General features: G+C 41.0%; 1 protein-coding gene across 1 annotated transcript in view; it reads left to right on the top strand.

Moving 5' to 3' along the window:
- FAT4 (FAT atypical cadherin 4) overlaps positions 1-23,180 on the top strand; it is a 124,123-nt gene that overhangs the window by 56,356 nt on the left and 44,587 nt on the right. Inside the window, 5 exon segments of the mRNA XM_039550876.1 lie at positions 6,707-6,838; positions 9,569-9,830; positions 11,528-11,878; positions 15,992-16,914; positions 17,643-17,817. Of these exon segments, the coding sequence (XP_039406810.1) occupies positions 6,707-6,838; positions 9,569-9,830; positions 11,528-11,878; positions 15,992-16,914; positions 17,643-17,817 (1,843 nt within the window).

Here is a 23,180-nt window from a genome sequence, read left to right on the forward strand (position 1 = left end):
TAATGGACAAAGCAAAACATGTTTCCAAAATGCATTGAGCTCTAAGTTTCAAAACAATTTCAAGGCTGGTAATCAGTAGTAATTCCTGATTCTGTGAGGAAAAAGGAAATATTTCTATAATCCCTATTCTAAATTACTGCTGTCTTAGATAGGGTTGATGTTTGCTTTGGGGTGACTGCAGTGGGCAGTGGTGGGGCCTAGGACAGCTTTCACGTCCTGTCTTTCATTAAGCTTGACCTCAGACATCAGAATTAAGTCTTTTAAACCTGGCTTTCTTTAATTTTTTTTTTCCCAAACAGTGCCTTTTTAGCACTTTTCCCCCCACATTTTCTCCCCAGCTGCAATCTTCCCCCTGTTAATAGTGGGATTCTTAACAACATTACATTTCTATTTAACAGGTTTGCTGGCCTGCAGCACAAGAGACTAATGTGATTTTTATTGTGCTAGCGTGCGCTGGGATTGTTTGCCTCCTGGAAAATGGGATATTCAGATGCCTCATTCAGCCTCAGTGATTGCCTTGTCCCAAGATATTTTCTTTATAAATGGGCTTTCCATCTTGTTGTGAAAATTGTAAATGTGTGTGATCTGTAGTTCAGGTTTTTCACCTTCCTGAGCTCTGCTATTATTGGGTATTGAAGTAATTTTAAAGAGTAAGTGTTTATTTTTTACCCTCAAACTTACTGTTTCCCAGTGATTTAGAGCAAGCTGGGAAGCTGGTTCCAGATGGGCTATGGGATTTTATCTTATTAGAAATTTTGCTGTAGATATTTTCTAGGAATATATATGTGTGTGTGTGTATATATATATATAATTATACTTCTTTTAGAGAGCATTTTTCTTCTTTTCTTTCTGAAAATGCATTTTCAGAAATTCACTGTGCTCTGATGCTTAATCTCCCCATTCCCTTGCCTCTCCAGTTTGGAGGAAGCACACATGCACCAGTCCTCAAGCACTGAGTGTAACCACAACCTCATTAATGTGTGTGGCCAGTGTGATCACTCACGACAATAAAAAAAGGAATCAACACATGCCTGTGTGTTTTCCAGGATTAGGGAAGGATTGTTTGCTGGATGCAGAGGCTGAAGTGATGGAGGCAGGACTAGTGTTGGCCAAGTTCTTGAGTCAGTTACATGGATGGGGTGAATTAATAGTTGTATTCTTTCCTTTTATGATCATGAATGATATTATTTAGAACATTTACCAAGGGAGGGGAAATAAAATCCTTTCACTTTTATTCAGTTCAAATTGATAATGTGCTGCCATGGTCTCCAGCAAGGAAGAAAAAGCTCCTTAATTTTTTTTTAAATGAAGGATCATCTAATGACTTAAGCATGAACAAAAGTCTTCAGGGTGATTCGTGCCAATGCTGCTCGTAGATTGTTAGATGGTATCTCCTGAGAGAGGCAGTGAACGTCACAGCAGCAAGCAAAGGGAAGAAGAATGACTCAACACCATATAAATTGAAAGAAAAGCTGTTGCCTTTCCACTCTGTTTGATCTTTAATCAAATAGTTGTAGCGTTTGAAGAGGTATCGAACGTGGGAGGCATCTGGGAGTTCCTCCCTTCTCAGATCGTGTTCTATCTATAGATCTCTGATCAAGTGTGTGCCATGGATAGCGTGGCTCCAGGCAAGAATTACTCTTTTGGGACTCCCAACTTAAAGTGGGGAAACTTGCTGCTGCCACGTGAGCTCATTCATGTTTCCTGTGTCATCTTTTTTCCTCCTCTCCTTGTCGTTTGATAGGTAGAAGAACTTCAGAAGACTGTTCTGTCTGTAAACCCTCCTGACTTTGAAGCAGAAGAAAACTAAATGTTAATAACTGTAATAAAACAGAAGGCTAGGGTCTGGCCAAGTGAGCCCATTGGTTTATGGAAGGTGCTATGATTGGTTAGAATTTGGCACGTTGCCTTGCAGGGCAATGTTTTATTTTACATGCCTTTGTAGCTCATAAACCCAGTCACTAAAATAATTTCTTTTTCCAGAATAAAACTCTCATTTTAAGCTTTTTATGTTGAGCATGGAACTTGTCTAGCCTGTTCAGTAATAGTTACCTGGGGTACTAATATTTTTGAAGTGGAATTTGTGGTTTTGCTCTATGAAATGAAACTTCATCTTTTACCAACTGTTTCCTAATCCAACAAATTATTTTGAGTAAGCTTAAGAATAGTTTATGCCCTAAATGCTTTAATAGATCTACGTGCTTTAAAACTTGAGGTCTTTGGTATGATTCCTGTATCTGTTAACAACTGAGGTTTGTCTAAATGGAGAAAGAACTATTTTTCTTACATCTACATTCAGAGTAAATTGAGGCAGAACTGTTTGAGGTGAGTGCTGCCCTGCCTCAATCTGTTCTGAATATGTTTAGGGGGGAAAAAAACCACAAGAGGCTAATTTGAGCAGCAAATAAGAATCCTAACAAGATCAAGGCAATTAATACTTCTTCTGCTTTGAAAATGTCTGTGACAACAGGCTGCAGCAATCGAATTGTCACAGATGAGGATGGGCTGGCCATCTGTAACTGTGGCAGAGGCAGGGCATTATTGTGAGAATGTTATTAAGCCTGGGGAGGAGAAATTTGATTCATGCACAGGGAAATTTGTGGTATTGTTTGGCTTTCTATATTGCTGATCTCTGTGGTTTGCTGTGTGTCCGTGTTTTTGCATCTTAGCTTGAGTCAAACATAAAACAAGCACACAAACAAAACTACTAAAAAAAACCCCACCCAAAGATGGTTTGCATAGAAATTGATATGTAAAATTACTGTGTTTATTTTACAAGGGTTAGTAAATAAACAACATGTACTTGTCTGAAGAATAAGCTCTGAGGGAAAGCTTTGATTTTCAGTCTTTTTTTCTAGATGTATTAAATGTGTGAAGGAAAAGCACTATACTAGAATTTGTACCAAAGTAGAGTAATTTTGTGGAGATTTGCGTGCAAGTGAATTGAACAAAGCTTTCTGATTTTTTTCATTTTCCCTTGAACAATAGAAGTAAGACAGTATGAATTTATTAATCAGTTTTTCCAGTCTTAACAGGTTTAGAAGAGTCTGTAACTATTTGTGTTCCCATGGCTTCTGCAGAAATTCAAGGCTTTTCAGAGGAGCAAAGCCCCCATCAGTGCTTGGACCACTGGAGAGAGCAATTAGAGAATTCAAAAGGAGCTTCACTACCTTTGCTGCTTCTGTATTTTATTATATGTGAGTCCTCTGAGTGACAGTCAGAATTTTGGGTCCTGTATTAAAGCAGCTGTTGATACAAACAGGAATCAAGCAGTTGTCAGATGGAAAGTTGCAGAAGTTTTTGTTGCATAGTGCAGTACTTTGAGTGCTCTCAGATGGTTGGTTTGTATCTGTCTTGCATCCTAGATTTGCACTGAATGACGAGTTTGAGGTCAGGGAAGAATGTTTCCCATTTTGGATAAATTTGGAGAAGGGGGTGGTGATTATCCCTTTCCGTGTAGCCTGGGCATGTTGCTTCCTGCAGTTCTACAGGCATTAGCATGTAATGGTTCCTTGCTTCCAAGGTTTGGATAAATCCCTTCAGCTCCCTTGTTTTCCATCCTGTGGTGTATTTGAGGTTTCAGGCCTTTGGTTTCCTAGATATTTATTCCTGTACTTGCTGCTCTCACTGGTGGGTGGTTTGCCATCAGTGTGAGCTGAGAGCACAGCACATGATCTGTAGACCCTTTGAACATGACTCTGTGGTGCAAACAGCTGGTGTTACCCCCAGGACCACCTTGTCTTGCCTTCGTTAAGTCCGAGGCAGAATTACACTTAATTTTTAATTGGTAGCATATGATGTTAATCAAACCATGTATTTCCTAAAGTGACACACATTGACATCTATATGCAAATGTGAAGTGGGATTAGAAAGATGCAGTTGGTTGGGAAAAGGTTTAGTTTAGATTTTGATTAAAGCTTTGTGGAATTTTCTTTTTCTTCTTTCTTTTTCACAGTAGAGATGTGATAAGATACGCTGCAATCTTCCAGTGCCATGTGGCAGTGCAAGATTTTTGTGGTTGTGGTTCTCCTGTGGGCTTCTGCTTCGTGTTGGAACTTGTGGAATAATTTCAAAGTGAAATTAATTTCTGAGCTCCTGGACATTCAGTTTACATCAGATCTCATTCAGGATCTATGCTCTCTTAAATGAAATGTAACAGACTCTTGTTTTGGGGAAAATGTGACATTTTTTCTCAAATCTTTCTCAAAGATGTCTTAGACCAGGCTGGATGGGCCCTGAGCAAACTGGTCTGGTGAGTGGCATCCTTGCCCATGGTGGGGGGGGGTTGGAACTACATCATCTTTTAGGTCCCTTCTAGCCCTCAACATTCTCTGATTCCATGATTACTTCAGTGACATTTCTGCAAATAGGTCCATCCAAGGATCTTATTCCCTAGTTCTGTGTGTAAGCTGAAGTAAAAAGATAGCTGTAGATGCAGATGTTAATTAGACTTAGCCAATGGTGAATAATGAAGCAATACACATTATATAAGCCCTGTGGATAAGTAATAAATCATGGTACAAATGCTCTTAAAAAATGTTGTGTTCTTTTCTAAAAAATTCTCATTCTTATTTGAGAATTTCTTATTTTTATACCATCTAAAGCACGTCTTCTGTATAAAATACAGTTTCTTTGTTTCCTAGTGAACTGATTTGTCAGATTAAAATTGCCTCTTTTATTCTTCTCCTTTTTTTCAGTCCTCTGGAATCTGACTTTATAATTAATTTATTTGTCCCCCAATACTTAGCCATCTTATTCTTGGATCCTCACTATTTTGCATCATTCAAGCTGTAGGTGATGCACAGCTCCTATCCCCAACCCCCCAGAAGTTGTTACATATTTTTCATATGAAAGGATAATCTCTCATCATGGAAATGGGTTCTGGTGGTGAAACTTCACCCGCAGCTGAAGCATTAGCTGTGAATGACATGTATGGTAGGAATAAATGAACTGCAGAGCTGTGCAGCTGCTTTACCTTGAAACCCTGTCTGAGGAACTGCTGCACTTTGGGGAGGAAAGCAGGAAGAGTGTGCTGTGCCAGTCCATGGGCAAGGAGGGCTGGCAAAATCCTTCATCTGTCATTTCTACCACTTCCCTCCCATTTCTGTGATTAATTGTCACCCAGATGCAGCATTCTCCTTGAAAACCAGCCTGGGCTGGTTTGTTCTCTGAAAGTTTGTGTCTGGTGAGGTGGTTGTCAATCACTGCTCATGGTGCTCTGCTCAGCACTCCTCGTGCTTCTGTTATATCCCTGTTGTCAGGGATATAAATTTAATGACAAAACCTTCTGGGTTAATCTGTCTCAGGCTGTGAATTGTCTTGTGTACCACTTGTGAATGGCCAAAGGGATTAAATAGGGGATAAATAAATAATGGTCTTCTATAAAAGACCACTGTTTTGTCTCCCCTTCCAGCAGATACAGCTACTATATTAATATTACACTAATAATAATATTAATGTAACATTTCCTCTGGTTTTTGGATCATCCTGGTGATCAGGTCAGAAGAGCTTGGCAATTGGTGGTCCCTATGAAAACAGAACAGAGAAGAAAATCTTATGACGGGGGACTAGAAACAGTTGAAATCATAGACTTCGGATCACCAGCAATGTCTGTGTTAGGTATATACAGAGCGACCCAATCCATACATTTTCATCTAAGTGTAGGAAGAGTCCTTCTGGATAAGGGCATAGGAGATTCTGTAGTGTAAATAATATTTTGTCTGTCAAGTTAGGTACCTTCTTTAAGTTATCCACACCTTTACCTTTCACCTTTCTCTTTTCCTTGGTAAGACTTCTTTCAGCTACTCATTTTCTCCTTAGTGGGTCTTCAGAGTTTGGTGACTGTTCAATATTTTGGGTCCAAAACCTTACATTTTTTTTCATGATCAATCTAAAACAGCTGTGTCTTCTTTTTCTACTTCGGAATATCACATTCCAGACCCAGCAACAAGAGAAAACGTAGCTCTGCATCTTTTTGAATTAGCATCAGCAGGGCAGCAATCTTGCTTATGAAAAACTGGGGATAAAGATCACGAAACAACCTTTCAGGAACTATCATTCTTACTTGGAAAAGCATACAAATATGGCATGTGAAAAGAACATTTGTTGAGTTTTGGATAGGCAAGGAGAGTAGATGCTAGTGGGTGCTCCTTAAGTAACGTTTATGTTTGCAATTAGAGGGGAGTTTTGCGAGAGAGAGAAAAGCAGATTATTTGTTATAAAATATATTAAGTGCAAGGGTGTTTTTTCCCCTCTCGGAACGGAGAGTTGCCAATATATAAACATTTCAGAGAGAATTTTACACCACCTCATCTTCATGTCAGGCAGCATTTAATGGTTGAACGATCTCCTGCCCCAGCACTTGGCAGTTATTCTCCAGGGGCTGACTTTGAGGATTACAATGACAGCCTATCAGTGGATCTTTTCCAATATAAACTAGACTAGGACCATTTAAAATCAGTTGCTATCAACAAGTCAAATTAACTTTATTTGTGTTAGAGGTTTTCCTAGGAGTATTTTATAACAGCGTGGAATTTTAATATCCGGACGGGCTTTTCCTATTGTTGGTGTGATTTGGGAATGTGCTAATTCATGTGATTAAGAGCAATTTACCTGATGTCTTTCAGATTTATCTGTTTAGTAACATGCAGGTCCTATCAGCATCCAGCACTCACTCAACTTTTTTTCCCATTCCTGCTTTTTACAGGTAGAAATAACACTTCAGGATATCAATGACAACCCACCAGTATTCCCCACAGACATGCTTGATCTGACAGTAGAGGAGAATATAGGAGATGGATCCAAAATACTGCAGCTGACAGCCATGGATGCTGATGAGGTAGGAGCATGGTTTCAGTTTTGAATGTTGGTACTAGAAGTGCCATTCTGGACATGTTTTTACCTGTTCCCTTCATCCCTTTGTGTGAGCTTGGCCTTAGGAATCATGGCAGTCATTCACAAAATTCTGTCCAGTATCATGGAGGTCTAAACCAGATTTGAAACCAAGATGATGTAGTTGAGCCCAGTTCCAAAGTGTGCAATAAAATTATTCTGAGACAAGCCTTGGAGAACAAGAAAAATTCTGATAATGCCTGCTTTCCCTTTGACTAGACCTAACAAAGATCAATATTATCCCTTCCAAATGAATGTTTTATTTTACCAAAAAGAGGGGAAAAGAAATAATGCTTAAATGTGTGCTCTGTCCATGAACCTGTTTGCAAAATAGTTATGCCCACTTAGATTCATTACTAGGAGAATGATGCAACTAAGGTGCTATGAATAACTTAAAATGCTGTTGATGCATTCATTTATTTTAGAAACTTAGTTACAAAAATGTTAATCATGTTATTTTTGTTTACTTGAACAGTTTCTTTCCATGAGGGAAAGGCCTAAAAAGTCAATATACTCGTGCAAAAAGTTTGTGTTATCGTTAAAATATAAAGTTACACTTGAAAACAACAAGCAGCAGTTCTTGTTTTCAAATAATAGGGCAATTCAACCTCCTCAAGAGAATTTTATTCCTGGCCTTTTTTGTGTTAGCTTGGTTAGTCTTCCTGTGATTGTTAATTGGTGTACTTAATCTTACTACTACAAAGGGAACCACAGGAACACCCCCGGGAATGGTTCTAATGTGATTGTAAATATTTTGGTTTTCTCTTTATTTTCCAGTAGTAGCCTGATATACGGACAAAACCCAGGATTTTGGAAAGGTGCACATCTGTAACAAAAATTTTAGCTGTTTGCCTTTATTTTAGGAAGCAGTAAATACTAAACTACCACTCTCTGATGTGGTATGGCAAATATATGTAAGATTATAGCAGTATCTTATGCTCCAGCCTCTTTTTAACCATTCCTGAACTGCACCTAATCTGTTACCCATTCTGAAGTACTCCATCCAGTGGAAAGGGATTTGTTACCCTAGAGAGAAGTCAGTCAGTCTTTTTCTCAAAAGGAATGATTTCAATTTCCCTACCAGAATATTTGTAACTCAAACTCTTTACAAAGAGCCCAAGTTTTCCTAGTGATGTGCAGTTTAGGGTCAAGATACCTTTTTATTCCCCGTCCCCCTTTTTGAAGTTGAGGGCACAGTATAAACCAGTATCACACATGGCTGTGGTTTTAGCTGCGCTGTGTTAGGACTCTGGGTGGTCAAACACAGGGTGAAGAATGCGGTCACCTCTGAAAATTCTCATGAGATGTGCTGGCTAAGCCACACAATTGGAGGAAAGCGTGTTGACAGCCCCTAGGCACACCTGAGCACATAGCTGAAGCACTGCATGCAGCTCTTCAGGGCTGGGCACCTGTAGAAGCCTGTTTTCTTTCTAAATTTCCTTTTATCAGTTAGCTTAGTCTGGCTCTTTGAAACAACACCCCAGAGAGAAAGTTTGGCACGAGGCACTCTGGTGAGGTCAGGTAACTACTGCTTGTCTCTCCTCTCGCAAATAGGAGCAGGTGTTTATCTCTGTTAATTTGCTTTTTTAGGCAGGAGTATTTGAAACAGCCATAGAATTCCTTTCTGCCTGTTCTCTTTGATCTGCTGTTCATTGCACAAGTGCCACTGGCGTGTCAGCAGCAGGTTTCAGCTGTGAAACCTGAGCTCTGGCCTGGCACCAGAGGAGGGCACAATAAATACCTGCTTGCATTTCCAGGCACCATCAGCACACAGGGTTTAGGTACTGTATCTGGTGTTAGAGGCTACCAAACCTTCAGTATCCTTAAGCCTGTCTTGGAAAAAGAAGTACATGACATTTTTCTATGTAACGTTATTTTTTCTTAATTTTCCTTTCAACCAAAATGCTCAAAGTCCACATGAATGCTTTTTTTTTTCCTCCCCCAACAACAAATGAAATTTTTTGACCCAAAAGCAAATGCTTTTGACTTGCAGCACAACCCAAGAAATCAGAACTGTGATTTTAATGATGTGTGATTTATCACTTTGGGGCTTTTTATTTAGGGGGGTAAATATATATCCATGCAGAAACTGACCTTTGAGGGCTGCTGCAAGCACGGCCTCCATGAGTTTCTCCTGACCATGAGCTGTGGCCCTTGCCATGCGTGGCGGCTGGAAGAGCTGCCACATGGCTGCCTCAGGTCTTCCCTCCTTTCATTCCTCCTTCCCTCCCTCTCCTGCTTGCTCCATGCCATCTCCAGAGAGCAAGAAAGGCAGAGCTGATCCCACCCACTGCCAGAGATTAAATTAAATCTTCAGACATAAAAGAAGAATAAACATTGATCCTTTTTAAGATGTCACGCTGCTCGGCGATGCTGGCTTGAAACTAAAACAGGTAACAGAGGTTTTTGGTATCGACTGGATGAAATCCTTTTATGAACAGTGGAGCACAAAGTATCTGCGTAATCTCATCATTTCATGTCCCACAAATAAAAACTGTGTGCATATGTGTCTTTACTGTGGGACTGAAGCAGGGACTGGGCAGGAAGGCTGTTTATTAAAGGAAACTGGAAAAATAATCTCCAAGTGCAGTTACTGGAACGATCCTTGTCTTACTGCAAGTTATGATGTGGTTTTCCTGGCAAATGATGTGATTTGACCACTTCTGTTCTGACTTAGGGAGCCAATGCCCTGGTCACATACACCATTATCAGCGGTGCAGATGATAGCTTCCACATTGATCCCGAGTCAGGGGAGCTGATAGCCACCAAGCGCCTGGACCGGGAGCGCCGCTCCAAGTACTCCCTGCTGGTCCGTGCTGACGATGGCCTGCAGTCCTCGGACATGAGGATAAACATCACTGTCAGCGACGTTAATGACCACATCCCCAAGTTCTCCAGGCCAGTCTACTCCTTTGACATCCCAGAAGATGCCACTCCAGGTAAACAGGAAATGGAAATACCACCACTGACCTCTCAAGTGGTTGTTTTCTTCTTTTTAAGGTGGTTTCGTATGCAAGAGTGTTTTCTTGCTTAAAAGGTGGGTTATAAACTAGAAAATATTTAGATTGAAAAGAGTTTTCAAGTACTGTGCTCTATTATATGACTCCAGGTGAAAAATGAATATTACTTCCAAGATTTTATACAGATTGCTAGTAGAAAAGCAGTATCTGCCAGTAGCATCTCAGAAGCTTATTGTAAAACATGAATAAACCAAGGAGATGCAAATGACATGGTGATAGCTTTTAAGCTTTTATTAGGGCTTTCATAAGCATGGGAGTCTCAGTTTGGAATAACCAAGATCACCCCTGTGCCTCAAACTTTTGCACTCTGTCCCACAGTCCCTGTCCAAAAATTTGGTGGTGGTTTGCATTAAAGGTTTACAGAGTAATCAGCTGTGCCTCAGGAATCTGATCTGGAAGTAATTGAGATGTCTCTACAGCACAGAGTGCTTTGGTTGCTGATCCCCAGCCGTTCTCTCTTTTCTCTCAGAGCCTTGAGTCTTCTGTTCTAGCAGGAATGACCCTGGAAAAGGCAAGCCTGATTCCCTCCACATTAAAATGAGACTTCTCTCGTTAATCATTTTTAGGGTGTACATTAGTGCTTTATACCCAGCTTAGCAGTGATGGATACTGAAGGAACAAATAGGCTGATTTTCTGTTAAAGTACTGCATCTTCTCCTGTTCTATTCTCCAGAAGTCCTGGAGCAGCTGGCAGGCTCACCCAGAGGGGAAGGGCCCTGATGTTTCCCCTTCGAGGTTCCACTTTCTATCCCAGACAGTAATCCCCATTCCTCTTGTTAAAGGAACATTAGAGCTTGAGCTAATCAATGGGGTGTGAAAGATACCACTGTATCCAGATGGATTAAAGGGGGTTATAGCACTCTTCTTTGTTCTGATGATATAAGCAGTTTTCATTGCTTGAAAATAGTTAACTGTGCTGCACGTAGTTCATCTGGTTCCAGGGAAAGGAAATTTAATGATTTATTTTCTTGGAAATGAGCTGATCTTAATTATAATTAGTGTTCGAAATACTAAAAAGTGACACTTGATTTCCAAACTCTAATAGGTCAGTCATGCGAGGGCAGCTATGCAGAAATGAAAACACTGGCACAAATTCACAGGGCGTTGAATTTCAGAAAACAGCGGAGAACGGACCCCTATAAGGTTTCTAGTTTTCTAACCGCAGTTACCCTGCAAAGGCACTGTTTCAAAAAGCAGAGCTGGGATATGTGGTATGTACTCATATTTTGGTTTCTGCATTTGGAAAGAAATATCTAGAAGGTTCCAGAACTTGTGATTGTCTGCATCAAAGAGAAGGTCCTTTGAGTCATAGAAAGACAATACCTAGCAGGAGAAAAGATATTTTTGCCCCTATTGATGTCTAATCTGCCTAAAGATAAAAAACCATTCCTGGCCATTGCTTATGGTGTTTGAGTAGCCCTTTAAAGCAACAATATGTTGTCCCTTTCAGCTTTGAAAAAACTTTTGCAATGGTTATTCACACAGTGTTGAGGCTTGAATTTCTCTTGGAGGACATCTCTCATCTGTGGATCTGCTTGATGGTGAGCTGGCTCTGGGCAGCCCAGGGAGCTGCCTGTTGCAAGTGCCTGATGGTGCTCTGCTGTTGTGCCATGCAGGTTCCTTGGTAGCAGCCATTCTTGCCACTGATGATGACTCGGGTGTCAACGGGGAGATCACGTACACCGTAAGCGAGGATGATGAAGAGGGAATCTTCTTCCTGAATCCTGTCACCGGGGTCTTCAACCTGACCCGAGCCCTGGACTACGAAGCACAGCAGTACTACATCCTCACTGTCCGTGCTGAGGATGGGGGAGGCCAGTCCACGGCCATCAGGGTGTACTTCAACATCCTGGACGTCAATGACAACGTGCCCGTGTTCAGCATGGCCTCCTACAGCACTTCCTTGATGGAGAACCTGCCCCCGGGATCCGCCATCCTCAACTTCAGCGTCGCTGATGCCGATGATGGTAGGAGTTCCCTCACACTCTGTATCTGTGATCATAAAGCTGTCTTTCACCTTAGCAACCTATTAGAAGACTTCCTAAAGAGGGAAAATTAGGACTACCCGTAAGTCGCTGCTCTCATATGCTTAAATTCACACTTAAAGTAGACCTAAGTCTGGCAACTCTTTTTCTGAAAGTTCATTGTAAGTTCTAAAGAGGGTTGTGGTAATATCAGATGTTATCTGCAGCCATCATAAACGTACTGTAACTTGTAAGTCTATCATGAAGACAATTGTCATCTACAAGGTATTGATAGTGGAGGTTAAAAAAACTTGTTGAAAGGGATCTTGGGAAAACTTCTCATTAAAATAAGCTTTAATCTTGGGATTGTTTATGGCATCCAGAAGGTGTTAATGTGTTGGAGTGTAAAAGGTATGATTTTTATAGCTTGCTTAACCATTTTGCCATACAGTTTGTACCCAAGCAAGAATAATTATAGAAGATGACCATAAAATATGTAAACATCATTCCATCGTGTACCGCATTTTCTGAAGTGTCCACAGACATTACCCAGTGTGACTTAATGCAAAACTCTTCATTCATAACACTCACAGTGACTTTACAGGTGAAGGTTATTTTTGTGACATGTTGAGCAAGCTTGTCTCCTCTCAACTTGACAGGGGCTCAGCGGAGCCCACGGAAGTGTCTCGCACTGAAATGTCCTTCAAGGACAAAGCCACCTACATGCTTCGAGGAATCCCTGTTTGTGCACCTAAATTGACTGACCCTATCAAGATTACTCAGTAAAGCAGTTTTTCCTCAGGAAATACTGAGTTGCTGAACTCCAACATTTTTGTGGGGAGATAAATTTTGTGCTGATGGATGGAACTTTCCATGGTAAAAATTGCGTAACTGGTTTTGAGATCAAACTCAGGAAAGGAGAAGAGATTCCATAAGATAAGCCAACAAATCAGAAGTCAAAACTTTGTGATACTGGCTGTTCTTGCATTAATCTCTCTTTCACCACACTTGGTAAGGCTTTTATTTTATGTAAACTAAACATAAGTTGGAGGAGGAACTTGTGCTTGTGTCATGCATTTCCAGGGAAGGGATTGTTCCTTCAGACTTGTAGATAAATGGGTTTGTGTCCATCTCCTCCTTTGTTTCTTACTTTCCTGTCAAGACTACAACACTTGGTTTCAAATCCTTTTGGAAGTTAATTTCACTTCACCCTTATGGGTCTGTTTTCCTTTTCTCTTGCACCTCATACATTAATTTCCATCTGTGCACAGTGGATGGGAACTATATCATAGCACTGACATATCAATTCACATTCATCACACACTCAGTTATCAAGGAGGCAAATGAGCATTTGAGGAGCAATGCAATGAGAAGTCAGATATCTTGCTTTTTATGTTTTCTGGCACACTTGCTTTTGTAGCAGGCTGGATTTAAAATTAATAGGGCAGAAATATCATTTCAAGAGCGTGCCAGGTTGAGTTCTCCCATAAGACTGTAACTTAAGCAAATGTTATGATCTATTGTTGTTTCTGTTTCAAGCTCAGACTTGTTATCTTGTGTTGTCTTATATTTATCTAGAGCACTGAAATAGCTAGTGCTAGTATTATACTCTTCTCCATGTGCTCACAGATAATGCACTCAATACAAATACAATTTCATTGATTATTTATGTTACATGATCCCATAGTTTAAAGGAGCTCTGAAAAGACATTGTTTTATAATGAGGCATGGCTGTTGTTTTAGGAGAAACACTGATAAAGGACAGAAATATGGTGATAGTGAAACTGCTTCAATTTTCGTTTTCTTGTTCAGCACACCCCTTGGGAAACAGCAGCTGTTTAGCTGAGCTTGGACTGTTTCATGTACAGATCCATAGTAAATATCAGCTACAGCTCTTGGATATTTAACAATGTAGTAATATAATAATATATGCTAAAGAACTCAGTTACCATAAAGACATTCATTTTGAGATTCAGATTTTATTTTTTTCAAAGAATTAACAGGAAAAATATCTGAGGAAAGCACACACACATTTGTCAGTTTGTTAAAAAGTATGGTAAGGCATTCCCCCAGGCAAAGCTGGTGTAATTTCTCAGCTAAACTCCTCAGATATTTATAGAATGGCAGAGGCGAAGTAGTTTTGTTGGGTCTTTTTTTAGTCTCATTAGTAAATAAATAAAAATAGAAACAAAACCCTTTAGAGTGTTATCGTGAAATTGGTGACTCCATGTCTGTCTTTTCAGTGTTTTATCAGATTAAGCATCAGATTAAATAAACCTAAAGTTCAACAAAGAGGATGTCTATACAGTCTCCCTAAGAAAAGCCCAGTTCCAAACCTTGGAAGGGGGGATGGACGAGGTGCACAATGCCAGCTTGGCATGCTGTTAAAAAAAAGAATAGTTGCCTAAGTGGCCTTCCTGGCTCCACTGATATTTAGGCAAATCTTCTGTTTCACAGTTTAATTTATATTAGTATTACCAGCATGGAAACCCATGAGAATACAGGACAAAGAATGAAAGGTTCATGGAGGTGATAAGGAAGAGCAAACTAATTTTTTCTTAGGAATGAACACCATAAAAACACTGGGGTGGGAGGGGGTGGAGGAAATAGAGTATTTTTTAAAGTAATTTTCTTTTGCAGGACCCAAATCCTACCCATCTCCAAAAATCAACAAAAATCTTGAATTGCCAGAAAGTACTTTACTGAAATCAAGACTTTTATGCATGTAATTAGTCATTTGAAAATAGAACTGAACAAAAATCAGAGTAGCATTAAACTTTCACCATCCTTCACTTGATCAAAGTAATGGAGAAACACTAATATCTGGCAGATAAATGTATTAATGTTTTAAATTGCATTCAAATATTTTGTCTTTCATGTTTCATTCTATTCATTTTATAATTTAACTCCTACAAGAGGAAAAAGAGAGGGAAAGATGGCAATTAGAGTAGCCACATGTAAGACTAGATTTCTCAAGTCTGAGCATAATAAACAGCAGAGATTAATAAGTCTAATGCAGGAATAATTTTATTATCAAAGCAATTCACTCGGAGAGAAAAGAGCTTCTGAGTAAAAATGACAAAATGCACAGCAATCAGTGAAATGGGCAGCTTGGTTTCTTTGCATGAACAAGCTAGTTTGAGGGGTAAATTAGTAGCTAATGGTTGGTTAATTTACTGACCCTAAACACAGTCTTGAATATGCAAAACAAGAAAAAAATTTTAAATTAATTAAAATAGGAGTAAGATAGAGGAGAAGAAACTTGTCTCACAATTGGATGTTCCCAATAATTAGTTGTTCAGAGTGAACTGTGGAATCGAAGCAATAACACACATTGTTTCTTACGTGGAACATGTAAGGATATTTCACAGCCCTGTCCAGGTTCAGGATGTATTTCCCTTACTGGAATGATAAATCTCTCCCCTGACCATAATTGCTAGTTACGTTTTGATCATGAGATGAGTGAGGGCTGTTCATCTGATATTTTGGAATACCATGCCATATATGGGAAGCATACCTTTCCCCACTATTCACTCTTGGCTTACTCCAGCTAGGCTTGGGAGTTTCTGCTTGTGGCTTTTTTAATTGAGTGGAAGAATTCGTGAAATAATTACATTAATAATAATGTTGCTTGGTTGAACTGGGAATAATGGAGGAAACCAGATGTTCAATGAGCAGCAGAACTACTAAGTCTTGGTTTCTGAAGGAAAACCCTTCAAATCCTTTATCCCCAACCATTTTAGATGGGGAAAAATTACTCGTGGTGCCACCGTGCAGCTCCTGCTGAATGAAATGCAGAGATGAACCCTGCCAGACATTCCCTCTGCGGCCTCTCCAGTTAACATCCTCCCTCTCTCTTTCATGAATATTACCATGTCCGAAAATAATCATTTCAAAGGCTTCTTCTCCACTCTGAAACTTGCCTGAAATGAGCAGATGGATTCAAAAATGGTGATGAGGAGGCTGAACACTTCACGTGGTTGTATAGGAACCACGTGGTTCATTTCCATAGGAAAATGAAGGAAAATTTCCTGTGGAAACAAGGCTAGAAATATTGATACCTAGGTCAGTGGGATGAATTCATATTATCTACCTTTCTTCTCCCTCCCCAACCAGGCCCCAACTCTCAGCTGTCCTTCAGCATCGCGTCCGGGGACAGCGCGGGGCAGTTCAGCATCGACAACAGCGGCGTGTTGAGCATCCGGCAGCCTCTGGATCGGGAAAGCCAGTCCTTCTACAGCCTCGTCGTGCAAGTCCATGACATGGCCCCCCTCCCAGCCTCCAGGTACACCAGCACAGCCCAAGTTTCGATCATCCTGCTCGATGTGAACGACAGCCCTCCGAGCTTTATCTCCCCTAAGCTGACCTACGTCCCGGAGAACACGCCCATAGATACGGTGGTGTTCAAAGCACAGGCGACCGATCCCGACAGTGGTCCCAACAGCTACATCGAGTACAGCCTGCTCCGGCCTCTGGGAAACAAGTTCAGCATCGGCACTATCGATGGGGAAGTGAGGCTCACTGGAGAGCTCGACAGAGAGGCCGTGGCCAACTACACCTTGACTGTGGTAGCCACAGACAAGGGCCAGCCATCCCTTTCTTCGTCTACGGATGTGGTGGTGATAGTCCTGGACATTAATGACAACAACCCGCTCTTTGCCCAAAAGCTGTACAAGGTAGAGGTGTCAGAAAATACTTTGACAGGGACGGATTTAATCCAGGTGTTGGCTACAGATGCAGATGAAGGGACAAACGGGCAGGTCCGCTACGCCATCGTGAGCGGAGATGCCAACAGTGAGTTTCGGATCGATTCTGTGACAGGGGTGATAACTGTGGCCAAGCCTTTGGATAGAGAGAAGAAGCCCTCCTACACACTGACTGTTCAGTCATCTGACCGCGGGAGCAGCCCCAGGACCGATACCACAACAGTCAGTATTGTTCTGAAGGACGTCAATGATTTCATTCCCACATTTGAGCTTTCTCCCTACTCTGTGAATGTCCCCGAGAATTTGGAGACACTCCCAAAAGTTATTCTGCAGGTAGGTACATTCAGCAGTAAATGTGTGTCTCTGACAATTAGTGGCATGCCTACATGGTATTAATGCCCAGTGTCCTTCCTCCAAAATTAAAAAGGGGCAAAACATGGAAAAGCTGCCTCTTGGCTTTAATTGAACTTGCAGTCATTGTTGGCTTGTTTTCCTTTTTTGTTTGTATGGGTGCATTTTTTCTGACCAAAAGTTAATAATATGCTTTGGAGTTCTGTTTGTGTTTTCCCTACCTATCCTCACGCCTCCACTGGGACTCTAAGAGTCTGCTCTATCTCTCATCTCATTCTCAACTTCCATGCAACAAATCTATCAATCTAGTCACTGCCTACATGGGATGAGGCTGTGTGCCAAATATTGATAGAGAACTAGATGGATTCTGACAGCAGGACATGCAGTGCTTGCTCTCATACAGAGCTTAGCCTATACAGGTCATTTGTGGTTTTCACAGAGCCCCAACACAGTTTTTCTGTATTTATGCTCAAGAAAAATAGGTAATCAGCTATTTAATATTTTCAAACTATGTTTTTTAAATCCACCATCACTGTGTTAAGTTTTTTTTTACAATTACAGCTCATTTATACTTGTAGCATTTGCATTAATTCAACCCATTAATTTGGATTATTATCACAGAGAATGTTTCCTCTATCCCAGTATAATTTTCCAGACCTCCTGCGCTCATCAGGTCTTTGATATCTCTTCTGTTTGCATTGCTTGTGTAGGTTGTAGCAAGGGATGATGACCAAGGGCTGAACAGCAAGCTGACTTATGTGCTGGTGGCTGGCAATGAAGAGGAAGCCTTCACTCTCTCGGGCAGCGGAGAGCTGCGCCTGGTGCGGAGCCTGGACCGGGAGGCCAAGGAGCAGTACCTGCTCCTGGTCACGGCTGCTGATGCAGGTGAGGCAACTAAAAACTCTCTTCTGCTGAGGTCACATGGAAAACAGTGCATTCTGGGCAAAAACATAAATGTTTTCATGGTGGTGGTCTGAAACTTTAGTGGATGGAGATTGTGTAGCCGTGTTGAATGGAGATTTCTGTGAGGAGAGCTGGGCTTACCTGATGTCAAAGGGAATTTGGTTTCTGGAAATCAGGATTTTATGTCCGGTTTTCTGCTGTTAGTAGTACTCACTACAGATTTAGGTAGGTGGATTTTTGCCCTGCAGTAGTAAGTGGTCCTACCTAAGTCATAAGAACTTCATGCATGACTAAAAATACCAGTTCAAACGGCAATAAAACCCTATATAATGTTGGCATCACAAATGTGCAGAGGTCACACCTGTGGCCAGAAAACAGCTATGGACTACCCAGTTAATCTTACTGAAATCCTAGCCCTGAAAAGTAACAAGAATTTGCATTTCAGTATTTTAATTTTCTGCTTTGCTCAGCATCCAGTCATATGTTTGCTCCACAGTACCAAATGTATTCCAAGTTTTTTTCATTTTAAAACAGGACGTGAAGTCTTGTTATGAAGATTAATTACACTTTCACTTGAGGTGTCCAAGCACAAAAGTTTGGTTTCAGATTTTGGTGTGAGTATTATTAACAAAGACATCCTGCATCATACTTTGGACTGATCTCCGGTCTCCCATGGTTTGATGGATTTAATTCACTGCAGAACTTGTTCCTGCTTTCTAGCAGTAAAAATAGAACCAAACCCGACTTGCTGACAAGTGAATACAGTTTTGTTTTCTGCCATGCTGTGTGCAGTATCTTGTGCCAGTGACAATAGCTATGGCTTATATTTTCCTATTGCAGCAGTGCTCAGGTATTCCACAGTCTGAGCACAGCCGAAGCTGCAAAACACAATTTTAGGGCTTGAGGTATCATTTGTCTTGTACTTTGGCTAGAGATGCTGTGTGCTTTATGGTTTTTACACTGGCTTTCCATTACTCTGTAGCCTCGAACTGCTCACTTGTGACTTGGACTCGCTTGAATGTCCTCATGTTCCTTCCGAAGCTGAGGCTGGATTTGTCTTGATGTCTCTTTGGTCTCTCAGTCCAAGCTGGCAGAAGTCAGTGAGGGCTGTACAGAACAAAGTACCCAAAGACTAAACTGATAAAAGGGGTGTCATGCAGCCAGCAATTATTGTCCTTCTTGGAAGAGGGAGGGGAGCAGTACTCAGCTGTACCCTGCTCCTAGCACTGTGTGTAAGCCAAGAGTTTGACCAGAGCACAGGCTTTTCCTAGACTCTGGTCCCTAAAGAAAAATACAAAATCTAGGAGCTTTAACCAACAGTTAAATCCAGCAGTCCCAAATGAAAATATTTACTTGTGTTGGGAGATCTCCGAGTTTCAGGTAATCCAGGGAGATGTTAATACATGAAGTGTGCATGGGACCTTTGCCATAAGTGGCTGACAAGAACAGCAGCATGTTTTATGAGTTCCTGTGTTTAAACATGTAGATATCACACTGATTAAACACTGTTTGAAACTTCCTTTTTAAATTTGCTATGTTCTTGTAAAGCTAACGCACAAGTTCCCATGCCCTCCTGCTAGTGTTAAAATGTACTAGCAAGTGTGTTCAGCAGTAACTTTAAGCTAAATGTAACTGCTCTGCTGTGTTTAAGTTTACAGCCTGACTAATCCACAGCTGGTGTGATTTGGGGTAATTTTCAGCCAGGCTGGTGAATAGCATTAGCTATCATCTTCTGGTTGCACTGAATACTTGTTCTGAATTCATACCAGCTAAGAATACATTGAAAACTATGCTAGCCACGATTTATCTAAGACATCACAGGAAAATAGAAGTCTTCCTTAGAAGTCAGTGGCAAAACTTAACTTGATTTCATGGAAGTGGGATGTGAACTGTAGGCATGGTAGATATCCAGGTGGTACCACACTGGCTGCTGCTAGTCAGTGCCTGCTTCTTTAAATGAGGTATTTCTTGCCATGCTGGCAAAAAGATGGGAATAACACAATCTTGAAATGGATCATAAAAGTGTTTGGAGTATTTATGTTCTTGAGCAGCTGCTACATGTTTATAAAAGAAACTCTCACAGGTGTGTCCAGCTCTTTGCCTAACATAACCATTTCTTTTGAGTCTCTCAGTTTGTGTTTGTTTGATAATTCCTAGAAAGAAGGATTTTGCATACAGATCATTTATCCAGAAATATACATGCAAAACAGGTAGGGAAGCTGTGCCTGACAAAGTGTTGAAGAAAGCAGACTTGTCTGAAATTGTCCACATCCATGTTATATTTGAAAATGAGTCATGGAAAAGGTATTGTCCTTTGCACTTTGAGGTTGGCTTTTAATAGCTGTAATAAACAGTCTTTCAAGTAGTCTTTAGCAGCCCAAAGAACAGTCTTGCCATATATGGTGCATCTGATTTAAGGTTTGGGGGTTTTTTTACAGATAAAAATCATGGTACACATCCAGATGCAGTTAACTCTGGAAAAGTCCATCAAGAGCAAAATTCTGTCTGTCCAGCCCTCTTCCCAGTTTTCTTAGGGTCTGCATCTGAATTTTTATAGGCTGCACTGACTGGTTTAAAGTATTCAGAGATGATATCCTGCTCCTATAGAAGTCTATGCCAGCTCTTCCTGTTCTTTCCAGGAAGCAGACACAAATACATACTTAGAAGCACTGTTAGACATAAGAACTAATGGATTCCCAACTTAGTTTTGGCTGTTTTCCTGGTATCCTTATCCATAATCAAGGATTTCTTGCTTTTCTTATGTTTATTTTCACTTCATCAAGTCGTGACTGTGGATTCTTGCAGTGTTACCTTAGCCTGTGTAAGGGGAAGTTGCTGGAAGAAGGATGACTTGTAATTTTTCATTATTTTTATCTTGAAGTGTCCATCCAATGCACCTTTATAGGTTTTACAGCATGTTTTGGCAGCAGGTACACTGAGTATAACAGCAAGGGAAGGATTAGGAGGTGGTAAAGTGTGGAGCCAGCAGGGCTGCATGGGATACAGTGCCTGTGCCTTCAGGGATCTCTGTGCTCTTTCACCGCACACAGGCATGCTCTCCCAGAGCCCAGATCTTAGTCCTGGGCACGTGACAAGAACTGTGAGTAGTGAAGAGCTCAGCTGCTCATAAGCACTGGGGACAGGTCAGGTGGGGGACCACTGGTGGGACCACGTGCACCAGCAGTGGAAATCCGGGCGGTTGTTGAAGAAATGCTTTCCCAAGCAAGAGCTCCCCTCAGGCCCAGGGAAGTCAGTCATGATATATGCACTGTCCTGGCTCTGGCCCAACTATTCCTTGGCCTTGGCTGCTAATCCTCCGCCTGGTCCTCAGGGTGGATCATGGGTTGGTGCAGAGTCTTCCCTCTGTGCTAGGAAAGGGAAGAGACTGACAAAACAACTTCTGGCGCTCAGCTCAGTGATTTGTGTCCATGCAGCCTGCCTCGTGCCCAGTTTCCATAGGACAGTCTGCACAAAGGGTTTTGATTCCTACCTTGGATTATCATCACTCTTCCCTCACTTCTGCACTTCCACTGTGCTCTCACTACGGCTGGGTCTCGGATACTAGACCGCCACTCCAGGCAGGGGGGGATTTATGAGGACACGCAAAGCATCCATCACTGGGAACATTCAGCATCTTCCAGAGCTGTACACCTGTGGCTTTGGTCGAGAAATAAAACATAATTCAACCCCGAAGCTTAGCCATCCCACTTTAGAGACCCTCTTGCAGCACAAGCTCTAAGACCAGACTGCATGAGTTATAAATAGAGCGACAGGCAAGGTGATGGACTGTGGAATAACAGGAGAGTGTTTAGATTGCAGATGCTGCCCCAGAATGTCTGCTAACATAAACGCCAAGAAACCTACATGCAACTATTTGAATGTGTCTTCACGGGTCTGCTTCTACCACATAAATCTGTTCTGCTATGCTCTACCTTTCTTCATGGCAAAATGGTTGGGAAAAGAGACTTGCTACTTTTTGTTTTTTCACCCCATCTGGTGGGGATGCAGCACTAGGTAAACATTCAACTCTGGCAGCATGACAAGAACTGGTGCAGCTGCTTTTATCATCCCTGTCTTTAACTCTTTGAGCAATTTTCTGGACAAATGTTAGCATTCCAACAGTCCTCCTCCTCTTATTTATTGATTGCAGGGATGTGGAATAGCACATCTGGAAACCTACTCACTGCCTGGGACTACTGTTTAAATAAACTGCAGCCACCATCTCTTGATTGGGTTGGTCAGAATGCCATATTGCCACAATGAAACCAAAATCAAGTTGTGATGTTTCTAATTAGAAGCTGTGTTCCTGTGTTTTGGGGTTTTTAAAATTTTATTTTCTTAAATAATCTATTTATTGATTTAGATAAATAGTCACTAAAGAAATGAATCAGTGGACTGATTATTATATTTAGTTAGCTGCTCTTTGTATACATCCTTGGCCTGGATGAAAAACAACCTTATGTTTTTTCTTTAGAAAATGTTGGTCCCTGACTTATGCATTGTTTCCTTCAAGGATGTAGAAGGGCAACCAAGCAGAGAGGTTATATACTTCTCAGGAATTCTCTTCTGAGCTAGGCTTTTGGTTCCCTTCAATCCTAAAATCAAGTGAAAGATGACAGTGCAGTTGTGTTGTTTTTTTAACACATTTCAAGATATTTCCCAGTTTGGGGTAACAACAGAAGGACAGCTGTATTTTCTAGTAATGTTGCGAAAGTCTTAAGGCTCAACATTGTGTGAGATTTAAGTGGCTGGGCTTAAAGACATTTGTACTCATCCTGTTTCCTTAGCAGACACTGTATTTCTACCTAACACAGAGTCTACAGTGTGAAAAGATGTTGCCTGAAAAGAATGAATATTATTTTTAGAACAAATTTAGCTATTTTTAAATTTTGGTGCTGTCAAAACAAACAAGTAACTCACTTCAGCCAGAGATGTCCTGTTTGCCAGACTTTCTGTGCAATGTTTGCTGAGGCTTTGGTGAGCTAAATGGAGCTGATGTCTGCTCACCTTGGTGCTTATCAGTTGACAGAAGGATTGCTCTCTTCTGTGGCCTTGTTTTATAGCCACAGCTGTTTCAAAATGAATATTGGGTTCTGTCCCAGCTCTATTTATTTCCTTGTCTTTATGGAAGTTCTTCCTTGTGTCAGTGCTGTCTGCTCTAGTCTAGTTTTAGTGGTTTTCTATTTCACAGGCTTTATTTTTTTTGCTCTTTTAATACTGGTACTAAAACTATTGTTGTGGTAGTTCTGCATGATTTTTTAATTTATTTCTAAATGGCACCGTAGGAGAACTGAAATGGCAACATTCGTCAATGAGTTCGTAGTGTTCATAGTGTCTTACCATCA

Source organism: Corvus cornix, chromosome 4, assembly GCF_000738735.6.
Source record: "Corvus cornix cornix isolate S_Up_H32 chromosome 4, ASM73873v5, whole genome shotgun sequence".
Taxonomy (NCBI): domain Eukaryota; kingdom Metazoa; phylum Chordata; class Aves; order Passeriformes; family Corvidae; genus Corvus; species Corvus cornix.